General features: G+C 36.4%; 1 protein-coding gene across 4 annotated transcripts in view; it reads left to right on the top strand.

Annotated features, from left to right (window-relative positions):
• The window catches only part of LOC150091807 (uncharacterized), a 167,689-nt gene that overhangs the window by 125,923 nt on the left and 20,676 nt on the right, over positions 1–21,090 (top strand). For all 4 annotated transcript variants that reach the window (XM_090377064.1, XM_090377079.1, XM_090377072.1 and 1 more), the window contains 3 exons: positions 8,777–9,055; positions 13,617–13,895; positions 17,890–18,001. In XM_090377064.1, coding sequence (XP_090233190.1) covers positions 8,777–9,055; positions 13,617–13,895; positions 17,890–18,001 — 670 coding nt within the window. The remainder of the gene's footprint in view (positions 1–8,776; positions 9,056–13,616; positions 13,896–17,889; positions 18,002–21,090) is intronic.

Below are 21,090 nucleotides of genomic sequence, written 5' to 3'. Positions count from 1 at the left end.
AAAAAAAACCAAATAACAAATAAATAAATAACAGACTGGAGATGTGCAAATGTCTCCCCAATTCACAAAGGGGAATTGAAGGATGACATGAGTAATTACAGACTAGTTAGTTTAACTTCTGTTCCGGGGAAAATAATGGAGTCACTGGTTAAAGATGCATTGCAGGATCATCTAGACAAGACTGCAGCAATAATTCAGACACAGCATGGGTTTGTTAAGGGAAAGTCTTGCCTAACAAATTTGATTGGATATTATGATGTGGTTACAAAGGAACTGGATGCAAAAAATAATTTTGATATCGTGTACTTGGATTTCAGGAAAGCTTTTGACACTGTTGCGCATGGAAGACTACTGTACAAATTGGAGCAGAATGGTATTAAGGGTAAGTTGCTACAATGGCTAAAAGGATGGTTGAGTGGGAGAAGACAGAGGGTGGTAATCAATGGGCACTGCTCTTCGTCGACTAATGTTATTAGTGGAGTCCCTCAGTGTTCGGTGTTGGGTCCACTGATGTTTTGTATATTTATCAATGATATTGATGAAGGTATCAGTCTTAGTGTTGAAGTTTGCAAATGATACAAAGGTTGGCAGGTTGTTAATGACATTAATGGCAGTGTGCTACTACAACAGGATCTGGAAAATTTGGGCAGATGGGCTGAGAAGTGGCAACTGAAATTTAACATTGACAAATGTAAAGTACTGAATATGGGTGGAAGTAACCCCAGAGGAACATACAAACTGTGTGGTACTACACTTAGGGTGGTAGAATATGAAAAAGACCTGTGGGTAATTGTGCAGTCGGATATGAAGTTCTCTGCGCAATGCAGACAGGTTGTCAGAGCAGGTCATAGGGTTTTGTCAACGATATACAGGAATTTTGCTAGCAGGGAAAAGGAGGTGATTGTTTCTCTCTATAAGGCAATGGTTAGGCCATGCCTTGAGTACTGTGTACAGGTCTGGAGGCCTCATTTTAGGAAGAATGTAGATTTGCTTGAGCATGTAAAGAGAAGGGCAACAAGATCGGTGAGGGAAATGAAGGGTTTCTTTTACCAAGAGAAGCTAAGTTCTGCAAAATGCAGCGGCTGGAGACTAGGCACCTGTGAGGTGATCTGATTGAGGTGTATAAGGCCTTGAATGAGTTGAGCACACTGAATTCTGATGGGATTCTTCCACTTGTTCAGATTACGGACCTATGGGGGCATAAATTCAAATTGAGGAAAGACAGCTGTAGATAACAACACACTGAAGTAGATCGCATTTTCCCTCTCCTCCTGCCACCATATCCTCACATTCTTCACACCCATATTCAGCTATGTGATAAAAAGACTGTAATGTGACCTGTCTCTCCATAGGAGCATTTCCACTCCTCCATGGTCCAAGCTGGCATTTGTTAGTATAATGTGGGAATTACGAGTGGCAGCTCTGTCATGAAAATCTGTACAGCGTCCTATGAATATAGATGCACTTAAGAATACATCCTGTGGATGTCTGAAGCTCCACCCTAATGTTTTCCAAGGATGTCACTTGGTTCACTTTTACTTTCTTCGGGGATTGATTTTTTTTTTTTTTTTTTTTTGGTTTACCTGACCATATGTGCATACCTACATCATCCTTGCTTTTATTTCACTGCACTGGCTATGGTTCACTGTGTGATATTCAAACACATGGCCATTGCCCAGTGTTTAATGCAATGACAAATTGCTGATGTGGCATCTAATGATTAAGTCTTGTTAAAACTGTAAGCTCCTTGCTATGACCTTCTCTGCTTTTATAATATCTGCACATTTTTATTGCTATTTCTGCTTTGTATACAGTATATCCCATTTGCACAATTAACTATATTGGGAGGATGTCTGGATACTTTTGGTAGGGTAGTGTATAATAAGAATTGAGTGTGGTTAAATTTTAAAATATGTGTCCATGTTCTATGAAAACTGAGTTTAAGAATTATTAATCGACATCGATAGTGCACACCATATTTAACACATTTATTAAACAACAAGATCTGATATCTATCCTCCACTTTCACCCCCATGCTTTTAGTCATGTAGACATTCCCCCACCCACCTGCAACTTTCATATGTTTCAATAAGATATTCAAAAAATATAGACACATTTCTTATTGGAAATTTGTCTCTAATGACCAAACTAGGTTTCTGAATACTGTCCACCTATCAGTATTAAGCAGACAGAAGAAAACAATGAAAATGCAGACAAGTGGTACTATTTAAAATGCCTTTAGAGTTGGCAGGGTTGTTAATGATAGTAAAGACAGCATGCTGCTGCAACAGGATCTAGAAAAGTTAGGCAGATGGATTGAGAAGTGGCAACTGAAGTTTAATATTGACAAATGCAAAGTACTGTATATGGGAAAGACAGCTGCAGTAACCCAAGAGAAATGTACCAACTGTGTGGTATTACACTCAGGGAGGTGGAGAATGAAAAAGACCTGGGAGTAATTGTGCAGTTGGATATGAAGTTCTCTGAGCAGTGCAGATGGGCTGCCAGAGCAGGTCATGGAGTTTTGTCAAATGATATATAGGAATTTTGCTAGCAGAGACAAAGAGGTGATTATTAGCATTAGCATTAGTAGAAGCATTTGATGCAAGAAAGCAAGCTTATGCAGCATCAGCCAAAAAAAAAAAAAAAACCCACTTCCACTTCACCCCTCTGTTCGTTCAAAATACCTGTCCAGCTGAGTCTTAAACTTATTTAGGCTATCAACCTCCACCACAAGGGACGGAAGTCTGTTCCACCAACCAACCACCCGCTGGCTAAAGGCAAATTTCCGCACATCTATCCTACATCTGTCTTTCCTCAATTTGAACTTAACTTATGCCCTCTCAGGTGATTTTTCTGAGCTAGAGGAAGAATCCCATCAGCATTGAGCATGCTTAAACCATTCAAGGCTTTATACACCTCTATCAGATCACCTCGCTGGTGCCTAGTCTCCAGACACTGTAATTTGCAAAACTTAAGCCTTTCTTCGTAAGAGCACCCCTTTGTTCCATTCACTAATCTTGTTGCCCTTCTCTGTACTCGTTCCAGCAGCTCTACATCCTTCTTGAAATGAGGCCTCCAGACCTGTATACAGTACTCTAGGTGTGGCCTGACCATCGCCTTATACAATGGAATAATCACCTCCTTATCCCTGCTGGAAAAATTCCTGTATATCATTGACAATACTCCATGAGCTACTCTTGCAGCCCGTCTGCACTGCTCAGAGAACTTCATATCTGCCTGCACAACCACCCCCAAGTCCCTTTCATTCTCTACCACTGTCAGTGTAGTACCACAGAGTTCATACGTTGCTCTGGGGTTGCTGTTTCCCATGTGTAGTACTTTACATTTGTCAATGTTAAACTTCATTTGCCACCTCTCAGCCCATCTGCTCAACCTATCCAGATCCTGCTGCAGCAGCATAGTGTCAGTAGTGTCCTTGACAACCCTGCCAACCTTTGTATCGTCTGCAAACTTGGACATTAAGCCCGATATACCATCATCAATATCATTTATAAATACAGAAAACAATAATGGACCCAACACTGAGCCCTGAGGAACTCCACTAATAACATCAGTCCACGATGAGCAGTGTCCATTGATTACCACTCTCTGTCTTCTCCCCCTCAACCACCCCTTTATCCATAGCAGCAATTTTCCTCCAATGTCACACTGCTCCAATTTGTGTAGCAGTCTTCCATGTGCAACAGTATCAAAAGCCTTTCTAAGATCCAAGTATATAATATCAAAGTTATTCCCTGCATCCAGTTCTTTTGTGACTGCATCATAGTATCCAATCAAGTTGGTCAGGCAAGACTTCCCCTTAACAAAACCATGCTGTGTCTAAGCTATAACTGAAGTCTTGTCTAAATGATCCTGCAGTGCTTCTTTAAGCAGTGCCTCCATTAATTTTCCTGGAACAGAAGTTAAGCTCACAGGTCTATAATTACTCGTGTCAGCCTTTGATCCTCCTTTGTGAATTGGGGTCACATTTGCACATTTCCAGTCTATGGGTACCTCCCCTGAGTCCAAGGAAGCTCTCATAATTATGGCTAAGGGTTTGCTTACTTCCTTTGCTGCCTCCTTTAATATAACTGGATAGATCCCATCCACCCCTGGTGCCTTTCTTGTGTTTATCTTCAACAGTTTCTCCTCCACTTTACTCCCAGTTATTTCAAGATTCTGTAGCTTACTGCTAGAGTTGAATACACCTCTGGCATTCCCCTCGCTGAATAACTCCTCATGTGTGAATGTCGATGCAAAATATTCATTTAGTTTGTTAGCTACCTGAGCAGGATCATCAACAGTTGACCCATCAATATCAAGTGGACCAATCTGATTCATCCCCTTCCTTCCAAAGTTTACATAAGTAAAGAACTCTTTGCTGTTTTTCTTTGCATCCCTTGCCAAGGATTTCTCGTAATCTGCCTTCGCCTGCCTAACCTCCTTTGTAACTTGGTTGCATATCAACTTGTATCTATCATAGGCTTCTGTGTCATGTGTTAATTTGTATGTATCCCATGCATTTTTCTTCTCTGCCATATGCCTCATTAGTTCATCTGACATCCATTTTGGCCTAAACCTTGAACAATATTTCTTAGTTGGTATGTAAAGCCTAGTAGCTTCCAAGATGAGTTCTTTGAATGCTTCCCATTTTGAATTTGCTGTTGGTAACATCATCAGTTGATCCCACTGTATAGAATTTAAATACTGTCTCAGTCCATCGTAGTCGCCTTTACGGAAGCAATAACCCTTCCCTTTACCCCTAATGGTAGTTACCTCTTTGAGTAAATCCCACTTCAGCACACTGTGATCACTGCCACCTAGTGGTTCATTTATCTGCAGATTCTTAATGCATGAAGAATCACTGCTGATAATCAAATCAAGAGTATTACTCCCTCTAGTTGCCTCCCGAACATGCTAATGTAGAAAACAATCATTCAAAAGCCCTGCTAGTGTGTGTGAGTGACCAGCCCCCAAATTCCAATCAATATCTGGGAAATTAAAATCTCCCATTATAAGACTCTCTGATTTACTAGCCCACTCTATTTCCCTGTACAGTTTCTTATTATACTCATCAGAGTCATTAGGCCTATAGCACACTCCTACTCTCAATTTTGATCTCCCAATGCTTATGTCACACCAAACTGACTCAACACTGCACTGTCCAGCGATGTCGACTGGCTTCACTTCCTTGGTTTTTATGTGTTTCTTAACTAATAGCATAACCCCTCCCCCCTTCCTATCCTGTCTATCCTTTCTGTAGACGTTGTACTCCCCAAATTGCAGTTCTGCATCCCTTATATCTGTGTGACACCACGTCTCTGATATCCCAACAATATCTGCCTTTGATGTTTTGAGCAATACCTCAAATTCATCAAATTTGTTTACTAAACTCCTAGCATTGGTGTACACGCAAGTATACCTGCACCTGTTTCTATTCTTAGCTACCCTAACACAACCCATGTGTTTACTTGTACCGCAATGGCTCCCAGCAGTCTCTGAAATACCATGCATCTTGTTTTTCAGGCTTCTGCTCATTCTCATAGAAGCAGTGCAAGAATCTCTTTCACCTCTGCCAGTGGCTACTGTCAATCTATTGGTCTTTGTCTCCCCCCAAGCTAGCAGTTTTCTGACCCAAGGTTATAGAAACAAAGACAAAGGTTATACCTTTGTATAAGGCAATGGTCAGGCCACACCTTGAGTACTGCATACAGGTCTGGAGGCCTCATTTTAGGAAGGATGTAGAGTTGCTAAAACGTGTACATAAAGGGCAACAAGATTGGTGAGAGGAACAAAGGGTTATGCTTACAAAGAAAGGCTTAAGTCCTGCAAGTTGCAGCATCTGGAGACTAGGCACCTGCGAGGTGATCTGATTGAGGTGTATAAGTCCTTGAATTTGTTTGAGCAGGCTCAATGCTGATGGGATACTTCTGCTTGCTCAGACTAAGAACCTGAGGGGGCATAGATTCAAATTGAGGAAAGCTGTTGTAGAATAGATGTGTGGAAGTTTGCCTTTAGCTAGTGCGTAGTTGATTGCTGAACAGACTTCCATCTGTTGTTGTGCAAGTTGATAGCTTAAATAATTTTAAGGCTGAACTAGACAAACATTTGGAGTGACTGGATGGGTGAAATGAGAAGTTTTTTTTTTTTTTTGGTTGATGTTCTATAAGCTTGCTTTCTTGCATCATATGATGCAAGAAAGCAAGCTTATAGAAAAAATGCCAATTGCATCTTTTGACAAAAAAAAATAATGAAGTGATATAAATGAGTGGTATAAATAAAAAAGCCTGTCACCAGTAAAAATTTACTGCTTAAATAAACAAACCACTGAATTTTAAACTGAAACCATATTTTTAACCTTCATAACCATCATGGCATTCTGCAGTTCACTTGAAAAATATTGTGAACGTCATTCACAGGTTATAGCATACCTTTTTGGTAAAGTGAAATGATTGCTTTGTATGGGTGTTATAGAAGTATACTAAATGTGTAATCATAGTATTAATTCTTAAAATTTATAAACCACCATTCTCAGATATCTTTGAATACAGTTGACTTTTCAGAAATGTTTATTACTAAATGAAATCATTTGCTGTAAGACCTAAAATCTATACCTGAAGGGTAGGACTTTATTAATAAAGTAAGGGTATGGGTAAATATTATTAATCATTAAAGAATATGAATAATTAATTTACAAATATGTATTACAAGGCAGACTCTCCCTCCAAGGAAGGTCTACCCCGAAAATATTTTAGAGATTTTATAAAATAATGCATTCTAGCGAAAGATTGTTGCCAATAACCAAACTAAAATTCAAGCATTGTATGTAAAGTTGTCGCTAATTCTTATTATTAAATATCTGTTTGTTTTCTGTCATTGAATAACAGTAATTGAGAAACTACTGTTAATGAAATATTTTATTACACAATTAAAGTTATGAGAATACCTTTAATTGTATAATAAAATAGTTTTGAAAATCTGACTTTACTGAATATTTACCACACACATTTGAGAATGTCTGCTGGTAAATATTAGGAGTTAGTACTGCAGTTATAAGTTCAGTATGCTTTTTAAAAATCATCCATATGCAAGGCAGTACTTTGTCTTAGTTGGTGATACTTGGATTAGGTCAGTTGGTATCTGTATATCACAGATACCTGAGTGGGAAAAGGGGGGGGGAACAAATGTTGCATGAAACAATGCCTCATTAATAAAAATATATTGTAGTATATTTGAAAAATGGTACTTATGTATTTAACTGACATTTTGCTGCACTTGTATATTGCCGGTGATGAATAATGAATTACTTTGGACATTTCCTGTTTTATTAATTTTAACATACACTCTGGAATCCTTTCATATTTTTATTGCCAGTGTTAGGCTAATAACTGATGTTACCATTTGTTATCTGGTTTTATATGTAAAGTTGAATTGTTTTTGTTTATAATTCTTATGTATTTTTTATATTTTGGTTTCCTTTATTTCAAATTCTTTCATAATTAAAATATTTTCATACAATGCTTACTAACTAGATTATTAGCCTTTCTTAGAGGCCTAGAGTAATGCTTCTTTATTCCACCAAGTTGAGAAGGATAGATATTTTAATATCAATAGCCAGATTTCAAAGCTGGTTACAAATAAAATGAAAAACCCTACAGAAACAGTTATTATTATAACACACATGATTTTGTGTCCATGGTTGGAACCACTTCAGCTAGCCCTAGTCTTGGCCCTGATTACACCCAGAATAAACTGTCCTTTTGCTCTCCTCCGAGCAGTGTGTCGTTTTGTGATATCTTGCTTTGTAAACCACTTAGAGTAGCATTTTCTTTTAAACTTTAAAATATTTAAAGTTTAATAATTTAAAATAATTATTTACCTCTTAAACTTTAAAATAATTTAAAGTGTAAGAGGTAAATGATTGTTTTTCCAAAATAGTAATATTTTTAATCAGATTTTAAAAAAAAATCAAAGTAGATTTGCACAAATTAAAGATAGTTAGGTAGGTAGGAATACCATGGAATGAAATTATACCTCTTTATAAGTTTATTTTTTTTTTAAACTTGGCTTGGTTAAAATATTGGGATATTTGTAAAAGGCTATCCTTTATTTTAATCTGCCTATGTACAGAGCACATATTGTGCTCATAAAAGGACCAGCCCCACTAGTATTTCACTGCTTTAAATAGATACAGTTTTACTGTTTAGTTTAAGGTGTTTCTGCTCTAATAATTGTTTTGATGATAGTGCCATCTCACTAGTTTGAGAAGATGATAGATAGCACAAACTGGAAAAATGGTTGATGAGATAAAGCTGTTTTACAAGAGGTGACTTGTTGTGCTACCAGAATCTGAAACTGCAATTTTTGCAGTTTCAGAATGAGAACAAAAAAGGGAAACAGAGGCTAGAATAGAGATGTTCCTTATGTTCTGTATTATGTTCAAATTAGATCAGTTTTAAAGTTAAAAGCCTTGATATTTTTTGATAATTTTTTGATTGTGTTGATATTTTCTGGACACCGGTCTTAAAGAAAAAAAGCAAGGAAGTGCTTGAAACTATGATTCCATTCCTCAGATCAGTTTTAAGTAAGTTTTTTTTTTTTTTTTTTTTTTTTTTTTAGCAATTAAAAATAATAATTTCATTCTTAGCATGCTTTTTTATACTTAATTATATATTTATTTTAGAAACAACTTTATTTTAGTTAAAAAAAAAGTGAAATCACATAAATGAATTGATAGTATACAAATTAATTCAATTTTTAATGTTGTATGCAGAGACAAACTGATAGGGAAGAAATCAGGAAGAAATTGGCAATGGGATCTGATACCGAGGACTCATACATTAGCGATTCTACCATTCAGAATACTCAGAACCAAGAAAGTACCAATCTACAGATTTGTTTCATGAATGAAACCAGTGATCATGAAGGCCAGTATAGCAGTGACCAGGACAGTGAAGGGAAATCATGGTGCCTTAAAGGACCACTGTTAGGGCATATTTCTTCTTCTAACACAACAGCAGGCACAACAAATGGGAAATCTACCAAAAAGGAGGTAATTAAAATTTGATTGTAAAATAAGTTTTGTAGTTAGAACTGTTTCCTGACACATCGGTTTGACTAAAAGCACATAAAGCCATACTGAATTTCCACATTTCCACATAAGTGTATAGTTGTCAGCTGATTTAATATTTCATACCGTCTTAAAAAAAAAGTTAAGAATTTTTGTTCTGTGCATTTTCATTTATTTATCTTAGGCATGTGAAGAGTGTCTACACAATTCTGGATCTTTCTTATCTAAAACTGTTCTCTAAATAACTATAAAATATAAAAGTACAATCTTTAGAAACAGAATGGTTTTGAAGAACATTAAGATGTACTTTAAAATCTCTTTGTCTTATCTTCAAATAGAGATTAACAGCATTGGCTAAAATTTCAAATTCTAATTTGCAGCAAACTGTATGTGCAATATTACACATCATTATAGTTTATCACACAACTGTAGGCAGAAAAGTAATTTTACTTCCATTTGTAGCTGTTACCCCATTTCACCCCCTCCATATTTGGTAACTAACACTAATATGGGCACCATATCTTTTTTAACTCCAGAATGTGTGTTCACAGTTTGATTTCCATTAATTTGTTGTATGGGTAGAGAGACCCAGAATAATTTATGCTTACACCTGAGATCAGCTAACTGCAGCCACATTCGAAGAGGCTGTAAACAGTTCCTCCAGTCACAGATGGAAATCAAATCCAGATCTCTCCAAATGAGAGAGAAGTGACACAACATTGTACACACTCACCACCATGGAGGACTTGCATATACATTATGTATTCTACACATGTGTGGTATCAAATTGAAGCTAATTTTTTTAAAAGGTGTGATGAATTTGGCTGCACAAAGCATGGCTGAAAACCAGTGAAAATAGGAGAAATTACATTAAACTACATAAGCAGTAGTATTTTTGTACAATTCATGTGAGACGTCACTGCACTGTATCATGTTTGTCTGCATTCCAGGTATGCTCCCATGCCTTGCTCCCAGGTGCAAGGCATGCTCCCATGCCTTGCACATGGGAGCATACTATACCTAGTAAACTGGAAGTGATAAAAAAGAGGAATGTTGCTCCTCTGGGTTACTAGGCTGGATGGTAGATAACTTTCATCTAGTGCAACACCACTACCTTAGTGGAGGCTTGAAGCAGTGAAACTCATATTTATTCTCTAGGAGGGTGGTGCAACGTTCTGGCACCACCCTCCCCTAATTCTTCCGTTGTTTAGTATGAGTGTCTTTTGAGGTTATGATGGACATGATGGTAAGATCTATTTCTTACATTTGAGGGTATATGTCTAAAACAATATTCACAGGTCGGCCACTGGATAATTCACCAGAGTGAATCTATTGGTAACTCCTTAGAAGGCATCTAGATCAGCTAGTTTATATTCTCGTTCCCTCTATTCTGCAACTAATGACTGGAGGGAGACCGAGACTGAGTAGTGTGTTTGCAGGGGATATTTTTGAGGCCACATTATGTCAAGGAGTCAGATACATTCTTGCTGTGTGTACACTGTATCTAATCCAACACCTTCATTAATTCATACATGTTCTCTCCACCACTTTTACTTTATCAGCCAAATGTATCATTCAGTAGATTTATTCTATTTGTTAAACTAACAGAAAAAACTTATCTATAAAAGATGCAAACCACCCTAAGCTTCTCCATTCATTTCATAAATGTATATTGTCTGAGTTCCAATCTCAACGATGTCCATTTCCACTTAAGTCTGTCGAGCCCCAACTTACTTTTTCTGACAGTTATTTGTTATTTGATTTTTAGGAGCATTAGCAACTAAGGCCATATTGCTCCGGGATATGCGGTGGTCATTTGGTGACCTTTCCGCATCCTTCGTATTTGGTGGTGACGGGCTCGAACCCCGGTCTAATCAAGAAGCGTGTGCTACGCACTGCTGCTCCTTCCCACCTGGCTACGGAGGCGCCTTTTTCTGACAGAAACCCAATTATTGGCTGCCTCAGCCACTGCTCATCTCAGTTGTCCTGATTATTTACTGATTCCTTTCCTTCAAAGGAGGTACTTATGCTTATGTCTGTTCTGATATTATCTATCAAAAATTAGTCATTTGGAATCTCCACTTTTTTGATCTTCTCTGGCTTAAAATATCTCTCTCTCTCTCTCTCCCCCCCCCCCCCATTCTATCAAATTTGTCTGCTGCCTCTATCATTCTCCCATCTCCACTAATCACTTGGAACTCTCTGACTTCCTTTCTTTGAAACTTGACTTTCTCCAATCTCACTTTCCTAATAGCAAGGTGATTTTAATTCCTCAGTGATTTTAATGTTTATAACTCCAGTTGGCTTCGGTCTTCTAGTTGTGCAGACCCAGCTGGTCAAGATGTTGAGCCATTTTTCAATTACTAATGACTTCATGCAGCTTGTTCATTTACCTATCAGAATACCAGACAATTTTTTTTTTATCACATATCAAATAGTCTTGATCTTTTTCTTACCAACAGCCCATCCAAGTACATGGTCAATGTTAGTGGTCCTCTAGGCACTTCAGATCACAACTTGGCGGTGGTCTCTTTTCCAGTGGAGCCTTTCTCTTGTGGCCATTCTCAGCCTTGTGTTGTTTGCCATTACAGAAATATGAATGGAATGATCTTCATGATTTTTATTCTTCTTTTCCTTGATTGGATTAATGATTTAAATCTTCTGACGTAAATGTTTGCTCAGATCGTGTCAGTGAAATTATTCTTGTAGGAATGAAATTCTTTATTCTGTCTCCCACCTAAAATTTTGTCCCTTATTTAAACCTTGATTTTCCAGTAAATATTCTAAGACTGTTAAAGATAAGAATGTTGCATATCACAATTGGTTTGTATCCAAATCACCTTCTTCATTTCTGCCTATACGAAAGCTCACAACAATTGTAACACAGTTATTAATCAGACCCGAGTTTTAATTTTGAACAGGCTAAGAGTAGAAAACTTACTATTGTCCAAATTGTAGCTGAGAATTCTGGTCTTTTGCCAGACTATTGACAGACAAAAGCTGCAGCTTTTGTCTGTCACTAGTCCCATCTTTATTATAATTTTATGGTTGTACTGCATCCTCAGCTAAAGACAAAGCTGAATTACTGGCATCCTGTTTTTCTTCTAACTCTTTTATCAATTTTCTTGATAAAGCTGAATTACTGGCATCCTGTTTTTCTTCTAACTCTTTTATCAATTTTCTTGATAAATCATTTCTTGGCATATCCAGTACACTCTGCTCTATGCCTCCTGTGATCTTTTGACAGAAGGATGTTTGAAGAATTTTAAACAGTCTTGATGCCAAGAATGTTCCAGATCCTGGTGGCATTTCTTCACTTGTTCTGGTGTTTTTTATTCTTCTTGGAAATAGAGAAAAAAAATTTTCTTCTTAGAGGAAAAAAAAAAAGGAGAAAACAAAACAGAATCAAAACTGAAAATTGGTCGCATTTTATAAACAGATCTCGACAAAGGTTTAGAAATGAAGATTAATATGAAGCTAGTCATTTAGTTTGTACAGAATGCATGGAATTGTGTCAATTTATCTGTGGTGCAAAATTGTTTTCAGAATTCTGGTTTTCTTGTGATTAGAAATGAAGAAGTAATGCTCACTTTTTGTTCATTTTGTTGTTGATTTTTTTATATAATACTATACCGCAGTAATTACATTTTACATCTCCAAATTAATATCTTTTTCATCGCTGTTGCACAAAACATTTTGACCCTCTTAATCTTTGATTCTATTTAAATCAATAAGAACATTGTGATCATTTAACAGCTTTTTCCATATAGTTACTGTTGTATACCAACTTTATTTCAGTTTGCAGCACAGTTGTAAATAGCACTTTTTATGTTATAATTTTTAATATTGGCTACTGTCTTTCCTCGTTTGTGTCCTAATCACTGTCAATCACCAAAAGACCTTCAGGTGTTTCCTTTGATACAAACATTTACAGCTGAGTATGACTTCATAATTCATAGAGATATGAGGGCTGTGGTCTGGGATAAAAGATATTTAATATTGTCTTTTAATAGGCATTTAATATTGCTGTCATCACTCAAAATTTCAGCAAAAGGATGTGGAGGGCATTCTCTGACAATCACAGTGCCTTGCTGTTTTCATTTGCATTTCATTTTTCCATTTGAATTGAGTTTTACTTCTTTTGCAAAGTAATTGAAACCATTCTGAAAAAAGTTCAGAATTGTATCATTACATTCTCATTTAGAAAGATCTCCATTTTGCATAAATAAAATGTATACATAAAAAAAGAAGGTAGTTTGAATTAGTAAGGTTTTACTGTGGATAATGTTTGAAGTTGGATATCAGTGTTAATGTTGCCATTCTGATTTTATAATAACTACTTTATCTGCTAGTAAATCAGTCCTAAAGCTGACTTAAGTATATATATATATATATATATATATATATATATATATATATATATATATATATATATATTTTTTTTTTTTTTAACTTAATAATCACAGTTAATTTTTTTGAAGTTAACAATTATTTTTAAATTCACAATTTCTGTTATTAAACTACTTTTTTTTCCCTCTCTTAGAATGGTAGCAGCATGACTGCTTCAAATAATAACAAAGCCATAACAGCCAAAAGACAGAGGCCATCATTTTTCTTCAACAAGCCAAGGAATTTACAGTTTCATTCAGTTTTCAATACTTCCAAAGGGGAAAATGAACAGGATGCAGAGGATATTGTTACTCGACATGCTCGGTTACACACAGAAGCAAGGTTGGCACTTGCACAGGCAAAGGATATGGCACGCATGCAAATGGAAATTGAAAGACAGAAGAAGAAGAAAAAAAGTCCTGTTATAGAAATTGTAAGTGTACATCTATAGAATATAATGTATTGTTTTTTTACTTTGAAATGTTTGCTGCATCTGATGCATATAAGTGCTGACTCTTACATAACAAGTACAGGTCAATGTTGAAAAAAATTGCGAGCTAGGATTGAATTTGAAAGTGTCTGTAATACTGCCCCGACACGACACGATAGGAGGGAGTATATGATGAGAGCCTTGTCAATCAATTCAGCCCTGAAGAGATTTGTGCAAGGCTCATGGGGTAGAATTTTTCTCAGTTTGGGCTGTGCTTGTTAACAGGAGAGACTGCTTCTACAGGGATGGGATACACTTAAATAGAAAGGGCACAAGAATATTTGCTGATGCTATTGAGGCAGTGTTAGGTGGGTTGTAAAACTTGTTAGCATGAGGGTATGCACGGACTAACAGATTAACAGTAACAAAGCCATAACAGCCAAAAGATAGAGGCTGCTGGCAGAGGTGAAAGTGATTCTTGCTTCTATTGGAATGAGCAGCACCCTGAAAAACTTGGTGCTGGGGATTCCAAGTACTGCTGGGATTCATCACGGAACAAGTAAATACATTGACTGTGTTAGGGTAACTAAGAGTAAGAACAGGTGCATGTATACTTGCATGTACACCAATGCAAGGAGTACACTTAAATAGAAAGTACACTTAAATAAATACACGTAAATAAATTTGATGAATTTGAAGTACAGATCAAAACATCAAAAGTAGATATTGTTGGAATAACGGAGATGTGGTGTCACACATATATAAGCAGTGCAGGATTTGAATTTGGAGAGTATAACATGTACAGAAAGGATAGGAAGGAAGGATTGTGTTATAAGTCTAATGACTCTGATGAGTACAATGAACAACTGTACAGAGAAATAGAGTGGGCGAGTAAATCAGTGTCTTATAATGGGAGATTTTAACTTCACAGATATTGATAGGAACTTGTGGGTTGGTCACTCACACACTAGCAAGACTTTTGTGGGTTTATTGGGTGATTGTTTTCTACAGCCGCGTGTTCGAGAGGCAACCAGAAGGAGTAATACTCTTGATCTGATTATTAGCAGTGATTCTTCATGCATTAAGGATTTGCAGATAAAGGAACCACTAGGTGGCAGTGATTTATCTGATGTGGGATTTATTCAAAGATGTAATTACCATCAGGGGTAAAGGGAAAAGTTTTTGCTTTTGAAAAGGTGACTACAGTGGTCTGAGACATTATTTAAATTCTATACAGTGGGACCAACTGATGATGTTACCAACAGCAAATTCTAAATGGAAAGCATTCAAGGAAGTAATCTTGGAAGCTACTAGGCTTTTTGTTCCAACTAAGAAATATTGTTCAAGGTTTAGGCCTAAATGGATCTCAGATGAACTAATGAGATTCATGGCAGAGGAGAAAAATGCATGGGATGCATATAAACTAACAAGTGACACAGAAGTTTATGGTAGATATAAGCTGGTCTGTAATCATCACAAAGGAGGTTAGACAGGTGAAGGCAGATTACGAGAAATCCTTAGCAAAAGATGCAAAGAAAAACACCAAAGAGTTCTTTAATTATGTAAACTCTATGAGGAAGAGGATGAATCAGATTGGTCCACTTGATATTGATAGTTCGACTGTTGAAGATCCTGCTCAGGTAGCTGACAAACTAAATGAGTATTTCACATCTACATTCACATATAAGGAGACATTCATGGAGGGGAATGCCCAAAATTTATCAAACTCTTAACAGGGAGTTAAATGATTTTGTAATAACTGAGAGCAAAGTGGAAGAGAAATTGTTGAAGTTAAACAGAAGAAAAGCACCTCGGGTGGATGGGATCTATCCAGTTATATTAAAGGAGGTGGCAAAGTAGTAAGCAAACCCTTAGCCATAATTATGAGAGCTTCTTTGGACTCAGGGGAGGACCCCATGGACTGGAGATGTGAATATGTGTCCCTAATTCACAGAGGAGGATCAAAGGGTGATACAAGTAATTACAGACCTGTTAGTTTAACTTCTATTAGTTCTGGGGAAATTAATGGAGTATCTGGTTCAAGAAGTAATGCAGAATCATCTATGGATGGTTCTGCATTACTTCTTCAACATCATATGACTGCATAACTTCTTCTGTAGTCATAGACAAGACTGCAGTTATAGTTCAGACACAGCATGGGTTTGTTAAAGGGAAAGTCTTGTCTCACCAATTTGATTGGATACTATGATGCAGTCACAAAGGAACTGGATGCAAAAAATAATTTTGATATCATATACTTGGATTTTAGGAAAGCTTTTGATATACTGTTGTGCATGGAAGACTGCTATACAAATTGGAACAGTATGGCATTAAGCAAATTGCTGCAATGGATAGGGGGATTGTTGAGTGGGAGAAGACAGAGTGGTAATCAATGGGCACTGCTCTTTGTGGACTAATGTTATTAGTGGAGTCCCCAGGGTTTGGTGTTGGGCCCATTGTTGTTTTCTGTATTTATTAATGATATTGACGAAGGTATATCAGGTTTAATGTCCAGGTTTGAAAACGATACAAAGGTTGGCAGGGTTGTTAATGACAGTATGCTACTGCAACAGGATCTAGAAAAATTGAACAGATGGGCTGAGAGGTGGCAACTGAATTTTAACATTGATAAATGTAAAGTACTGCATATAGGTAACAGTAACCCCAGAGTGACATATCGACTGTGTGGTACTACACTCAGGGTAGTGAAGAATGAAAAAGACCTGGTTGTAATTGTGCAGTCAGATATGAAGTTTTCTGAGCCATTTAGACAGTCTGCTAGAGTAGCTATGGTGTCTTGTCAATGATATACAGAAATTTTTCTAGAAGGGATAAGGAGGTGATTATTCCCTTGTATAAGGCAATGGTCAAGTCATGCCTTGAATACTGCGTACGGGTATAGAGGTCTCATTTTAGGAAATATTTAGAGCTGTTGAAACGAGTACAGAGGAGAGCATCGAGATTGTTGAGGGGAACAAAGGGTTGCTCTTATGAAGATAGGCTTAAGCTCTGCAAAATGCAAAGTGTCTGAAGACTAGGCACATGCAAGGGGATCTGATTGAGGTGTATAAGACCTTGAATTGAGCAAGCTCAATGTCTATGGGATTCTACCTCTTGCCCTGATTAATCGGTTGAGAGGACATAAATTTAAAATTGAGGAAAGACAGTTGTAGAATAGATGTGCAGAAATTTGCCTTTAACCAGCGGGTGCTTGATTGCTGGAACAAACTTCCATTTGTCGTTGTGGAAGTTGATAGCTTAAATAAATTCAAGGCAGAACTAGACAAATATTTGGAATGAATGGATGGGTGAAATGGGAAAGTTTTTTTTTTTTTTTTTTTTTTTTTTTTTGGTTGATGCTGTATAAGCTTGCTTTCCTACATTATATGCCTATGCTAATGCATATAGGCAGTCATTAAATAAGTACTGGAAGTAAAAGCACATGAAATTAACTGCTTGATTCTGTTTGCACACTGATTGAACTCTGGGCTATTAGCAGCAGTGGTTGGGGTTTGTTTATAGCTTTGTATACAGTTTTATTTATTTTATTTTTTGATTTTATTTATGTCATGATAAAATTTACAGGTTTGTTTAAGAACTCAGCCTAAAAGTAAGCATTCTCTTTTAGCTATGAATTCAAGACTTTTACTTTTAAATCATTATTTATGAATTTTTGGAATGTTGAGGATTTCAGAATGTTGTTTCTCTGAAAAATATGGCACAGTTCAGTGATTGCATTTTTTCAAATATAGAAGGCAGTGTACGTGTTAACATGTTTATATGAAAATAGTGTAGCTCATTTAATTATATTATTTTTAATACATGGAACTCATAATGATGCATATATAGACATCATAAACTGTTCAGATTTAATCTTGGTTTGATATTTATAAGTTTATCCATATATTCTGTCCTTTTTTTGAGAGAGATTCATAATTTGAAATAAATTTACTTACTGGAAAAGGTATTAGAATAATCATGTGATTATTATTAATAGGTTGGCATTTTGCTTCCTGATGGAAGACACAGGATGACTAGACCATTTCTGACCACTCTGAATATTGCTCAGCTACAGGTGATTGTAAATGACCTGCATACACAGATAGAAAGTAAGTTACACTTGTTCTTAGTCATTTTTAAATATTCTCTGAAATTTATGAAAAAATTTATTATTCATTATTTTTTAAATGGCCTTTTTTATTTTGATAATCCATTTTCAGATTTAAGGATCTCTGGATCTCTATATGCATGATTTGAGAAATAAAATAATTTTGTCAGCCAGCAGTTGCTGCCAAGAGCACACTGTAAGTCGTAGGTGTCAAACTCAAAAGAAACTGGTGCCATTAAACCTTATATGAGGATCAGTGCAGGCTGCATATTGGCTTGACTTGAAAACGCATTGGTTTTCAATATTTATGTATACAGTATTTATATTTATTTATTAACACATACATGCATAGAAATCAGATGGAAACTATAGATAAAAAGAAACAATTTTGTTTTTATATCGAATAGATTCAAAATCACTTCACAAGTTATCACAACAAAAAGATTCAAAATTAATTTAATATTGTTTACTAGAAACTTTGCATCTTTTGCAAGAAACTGTTTTAACAATATCAGGTATAAGCTTTTGTGTTAATGCAATTTTCAGTATGGATGTTAAGTGCTCACTTGTTAATTTTGCCATATTTGTGAAGTTTTAATTGCCTTCAGGAATGAAAATAACTGCTCACAAAGGTATGTATTACCAAACATAGCTAAGATTCTCATAGCAAACATGCACATTTCAACAAAATGTCTTGGCAAGTAAGAATAAAAGATAACATGCTGTGAGGGGAACAGCAGTTGGAAAGGGGGATGAAGTGCTGCCTTGCCTATTTAAAGGGCATGTGTAAACCAAGGTCAGAAGAGAATTTTATCCATGTTTTGTTGTATTTTTGTTGAATATTTCCCAATTAAATTTTAATCTAATTTGGACCATACCCGGGAGTGTGTGGGCTGGATTCGGCCCGCATGTTTGACACCTCTGCTGGAAGTGATTAGGGCAGGGGGGGGTTTCATATCAGCTTATTAAATATTTTCTGGAACATATGAAAACTTATTGTAGCAGGATGAGCCAGATAATACAACTTATTTCTGAAACTTTTACCAGATGTTGACTTATAGTCTGGTTACATTTCAGTATTTTTACACTTTGTTATGCAAACTGTTTGAAAAAACTTGGGACTTTATTCAACTTTATTAATGTAACAGAAATATAGTATGCTAACCATCACTTTTTGAATTAAGAAAACAGATTGATAAAATTAAATCTGTGTCAAGAAATTGATTAATATTATTATCAGATTTTTTCCTTGCAGTACTACAAGGAAAAAATCTGATTATTTGGAAAAAGAAAGTACAGAAAATAAACCAATTCTCAGGCTGTGCATTTTTAAAAATATTTTTATAAGAAAATATAATTAGGAGAATTAACCATTTAAGTGAACAAGTCACATAATCTTTTTTTATAAAAAAAAAAAAAAAAACAGAAACTTGTAAATTGAGTGTATACTTTGTATTCGAGCAAGTGAAAAAAAAAGAGTATATATTGACAGTATGATATACGAGGGTGGTTCAATAAAGAATCGCCTTGACCTAGCTGCAGAGATGCTAGCCTGTTGATTCTTGGCACAGGTTTTAGTCCTTCTCTACATAGCCACCGTGCAGATTTACACATTTTTCCCATCGATGGATGAGGCTACACATACTGTTTTTTGTAGAAGTGGTGAGGTTGGTCTTTGAACCATGAGAGTTGCAGAAATGAGTGGCTCGTCGTCAGGGAAGTGGGTCCCCCTAAGAAATTATTTGAGGGAAGGAAACAAGACGTCCGATGGTGCAAGATCAGATGAGTAGGCTGGATGGGGCAGTATTTCATATCCACAAGTGGCCGCTTGCATTGTTGCAATTTCAGAAGTGTGGACTGGGGCATTGTCTTGAAGCATTCTCACACCTTTGGACAGCATGCCACGCCTACATGTTTTGATTTTCTCCTGTAATTTTGTGAGTAAGTTGGCACAATAGGCACCTGTAATTGTTCTACCTTTCAGCAGGTAATCGGTTATTATTATGCCTTTCTCATCCCAAAACACTGTCAGCACTTTCCTGCTGACGTTTGGACCCTTGCTTTCTTGGATGGGTGGGGAACCATGATGTTGCCATTCCATGGACTGCTTTTTACTTTCAAGGTCAAAATGGTGTATCCAACTTTCATCCTGAGTGATTAGACAAGAGAAAAAGTCTTCCTCATTTTTTTGGCACAGGGCTAACAACTCTTGTGATTTCTGTTGTCGATCGACCTTCTGGAAACCAGTCAATAATCAGGGGATCCATCTTGCACTCAATTTCCGTAAATGGAGTTGGTCATGAAGTTTCAACAGAGCCCACACTAATCTTCACCTCCTGGGACAATTCACGCACAGATATCTGGCGATCTTCCATGATTAACGACTCCACTTTTATGATTGTGCTGTCATCAATGGCTTAATGGGGGATGACATGGAATGGGCTCAGATTCTACCAATGTCCGACCACACCTAAACTGTCTATACCAGTGCTTCACAATGCCATTGGATGGGACTTCGTCCTTATATACAGCAGTCATCTCTTTGTGGATTTCTTTAGGAGATTTTCCCTTCAAGAACAGATACCGGATTACGGCTCTGACTTCAGCTTTGTCCATGATGCTACTTCGTTACACGTTCAGCTCTGTAAGAGAAAAACAAATTAAGACACAGGGCTGAAATTTTACACCTTTAGTACAGAGATATGTATGATGCTACACACAAAATATCATGACTCTGCAATATGTGGAAGTAGGTGAGGGCGATTCTTTATTGAACCACCCTCATATATATCCTCTATGCTAAACAAAAGAAGAGCCACCTAATGATAATTTTTAAAGTCCACATTGATAAGTAAAATATAGATATAGCATATACACATAGTTTGAAAAACCCATGCAATAATAATAATAATAAAAATACAAGCTTGATTAAAGAAAATAAGATAACAGCATTAAAACCACCATACACAAGGCTGCTAACAAAGAACTAAGCCTAATTTATCACAAATATAAGCAACAGTATTGGTGGAATGAGGAGGAGTTTGGTGAAAGAAAAGAAAAGCCTATAACAAATGATTAATGAATAAAAAT

Source organism: Mastigoproctus giganteus, chromosome 1, assembly GCF_048544385.1.
Source record: "Mastigoproctus giganteus isolate SK-2022 chromosome 1, ASM4854438v1, whole genome shotgun sequence".
NCBI classification, from domain to species: domain Eukaryota; kingdom Metazoa; phylum Arthropoda; class Arachnida; order Uropygi; family Thelyphonidae; genus Mastigoproctus; species Mastigoproctus giganteus.
The sequence above is the reverse complement of the archived record's forward strand: the minus strand, read 5'-3'. Positions and strand labels throughout refer to the sequence as shown.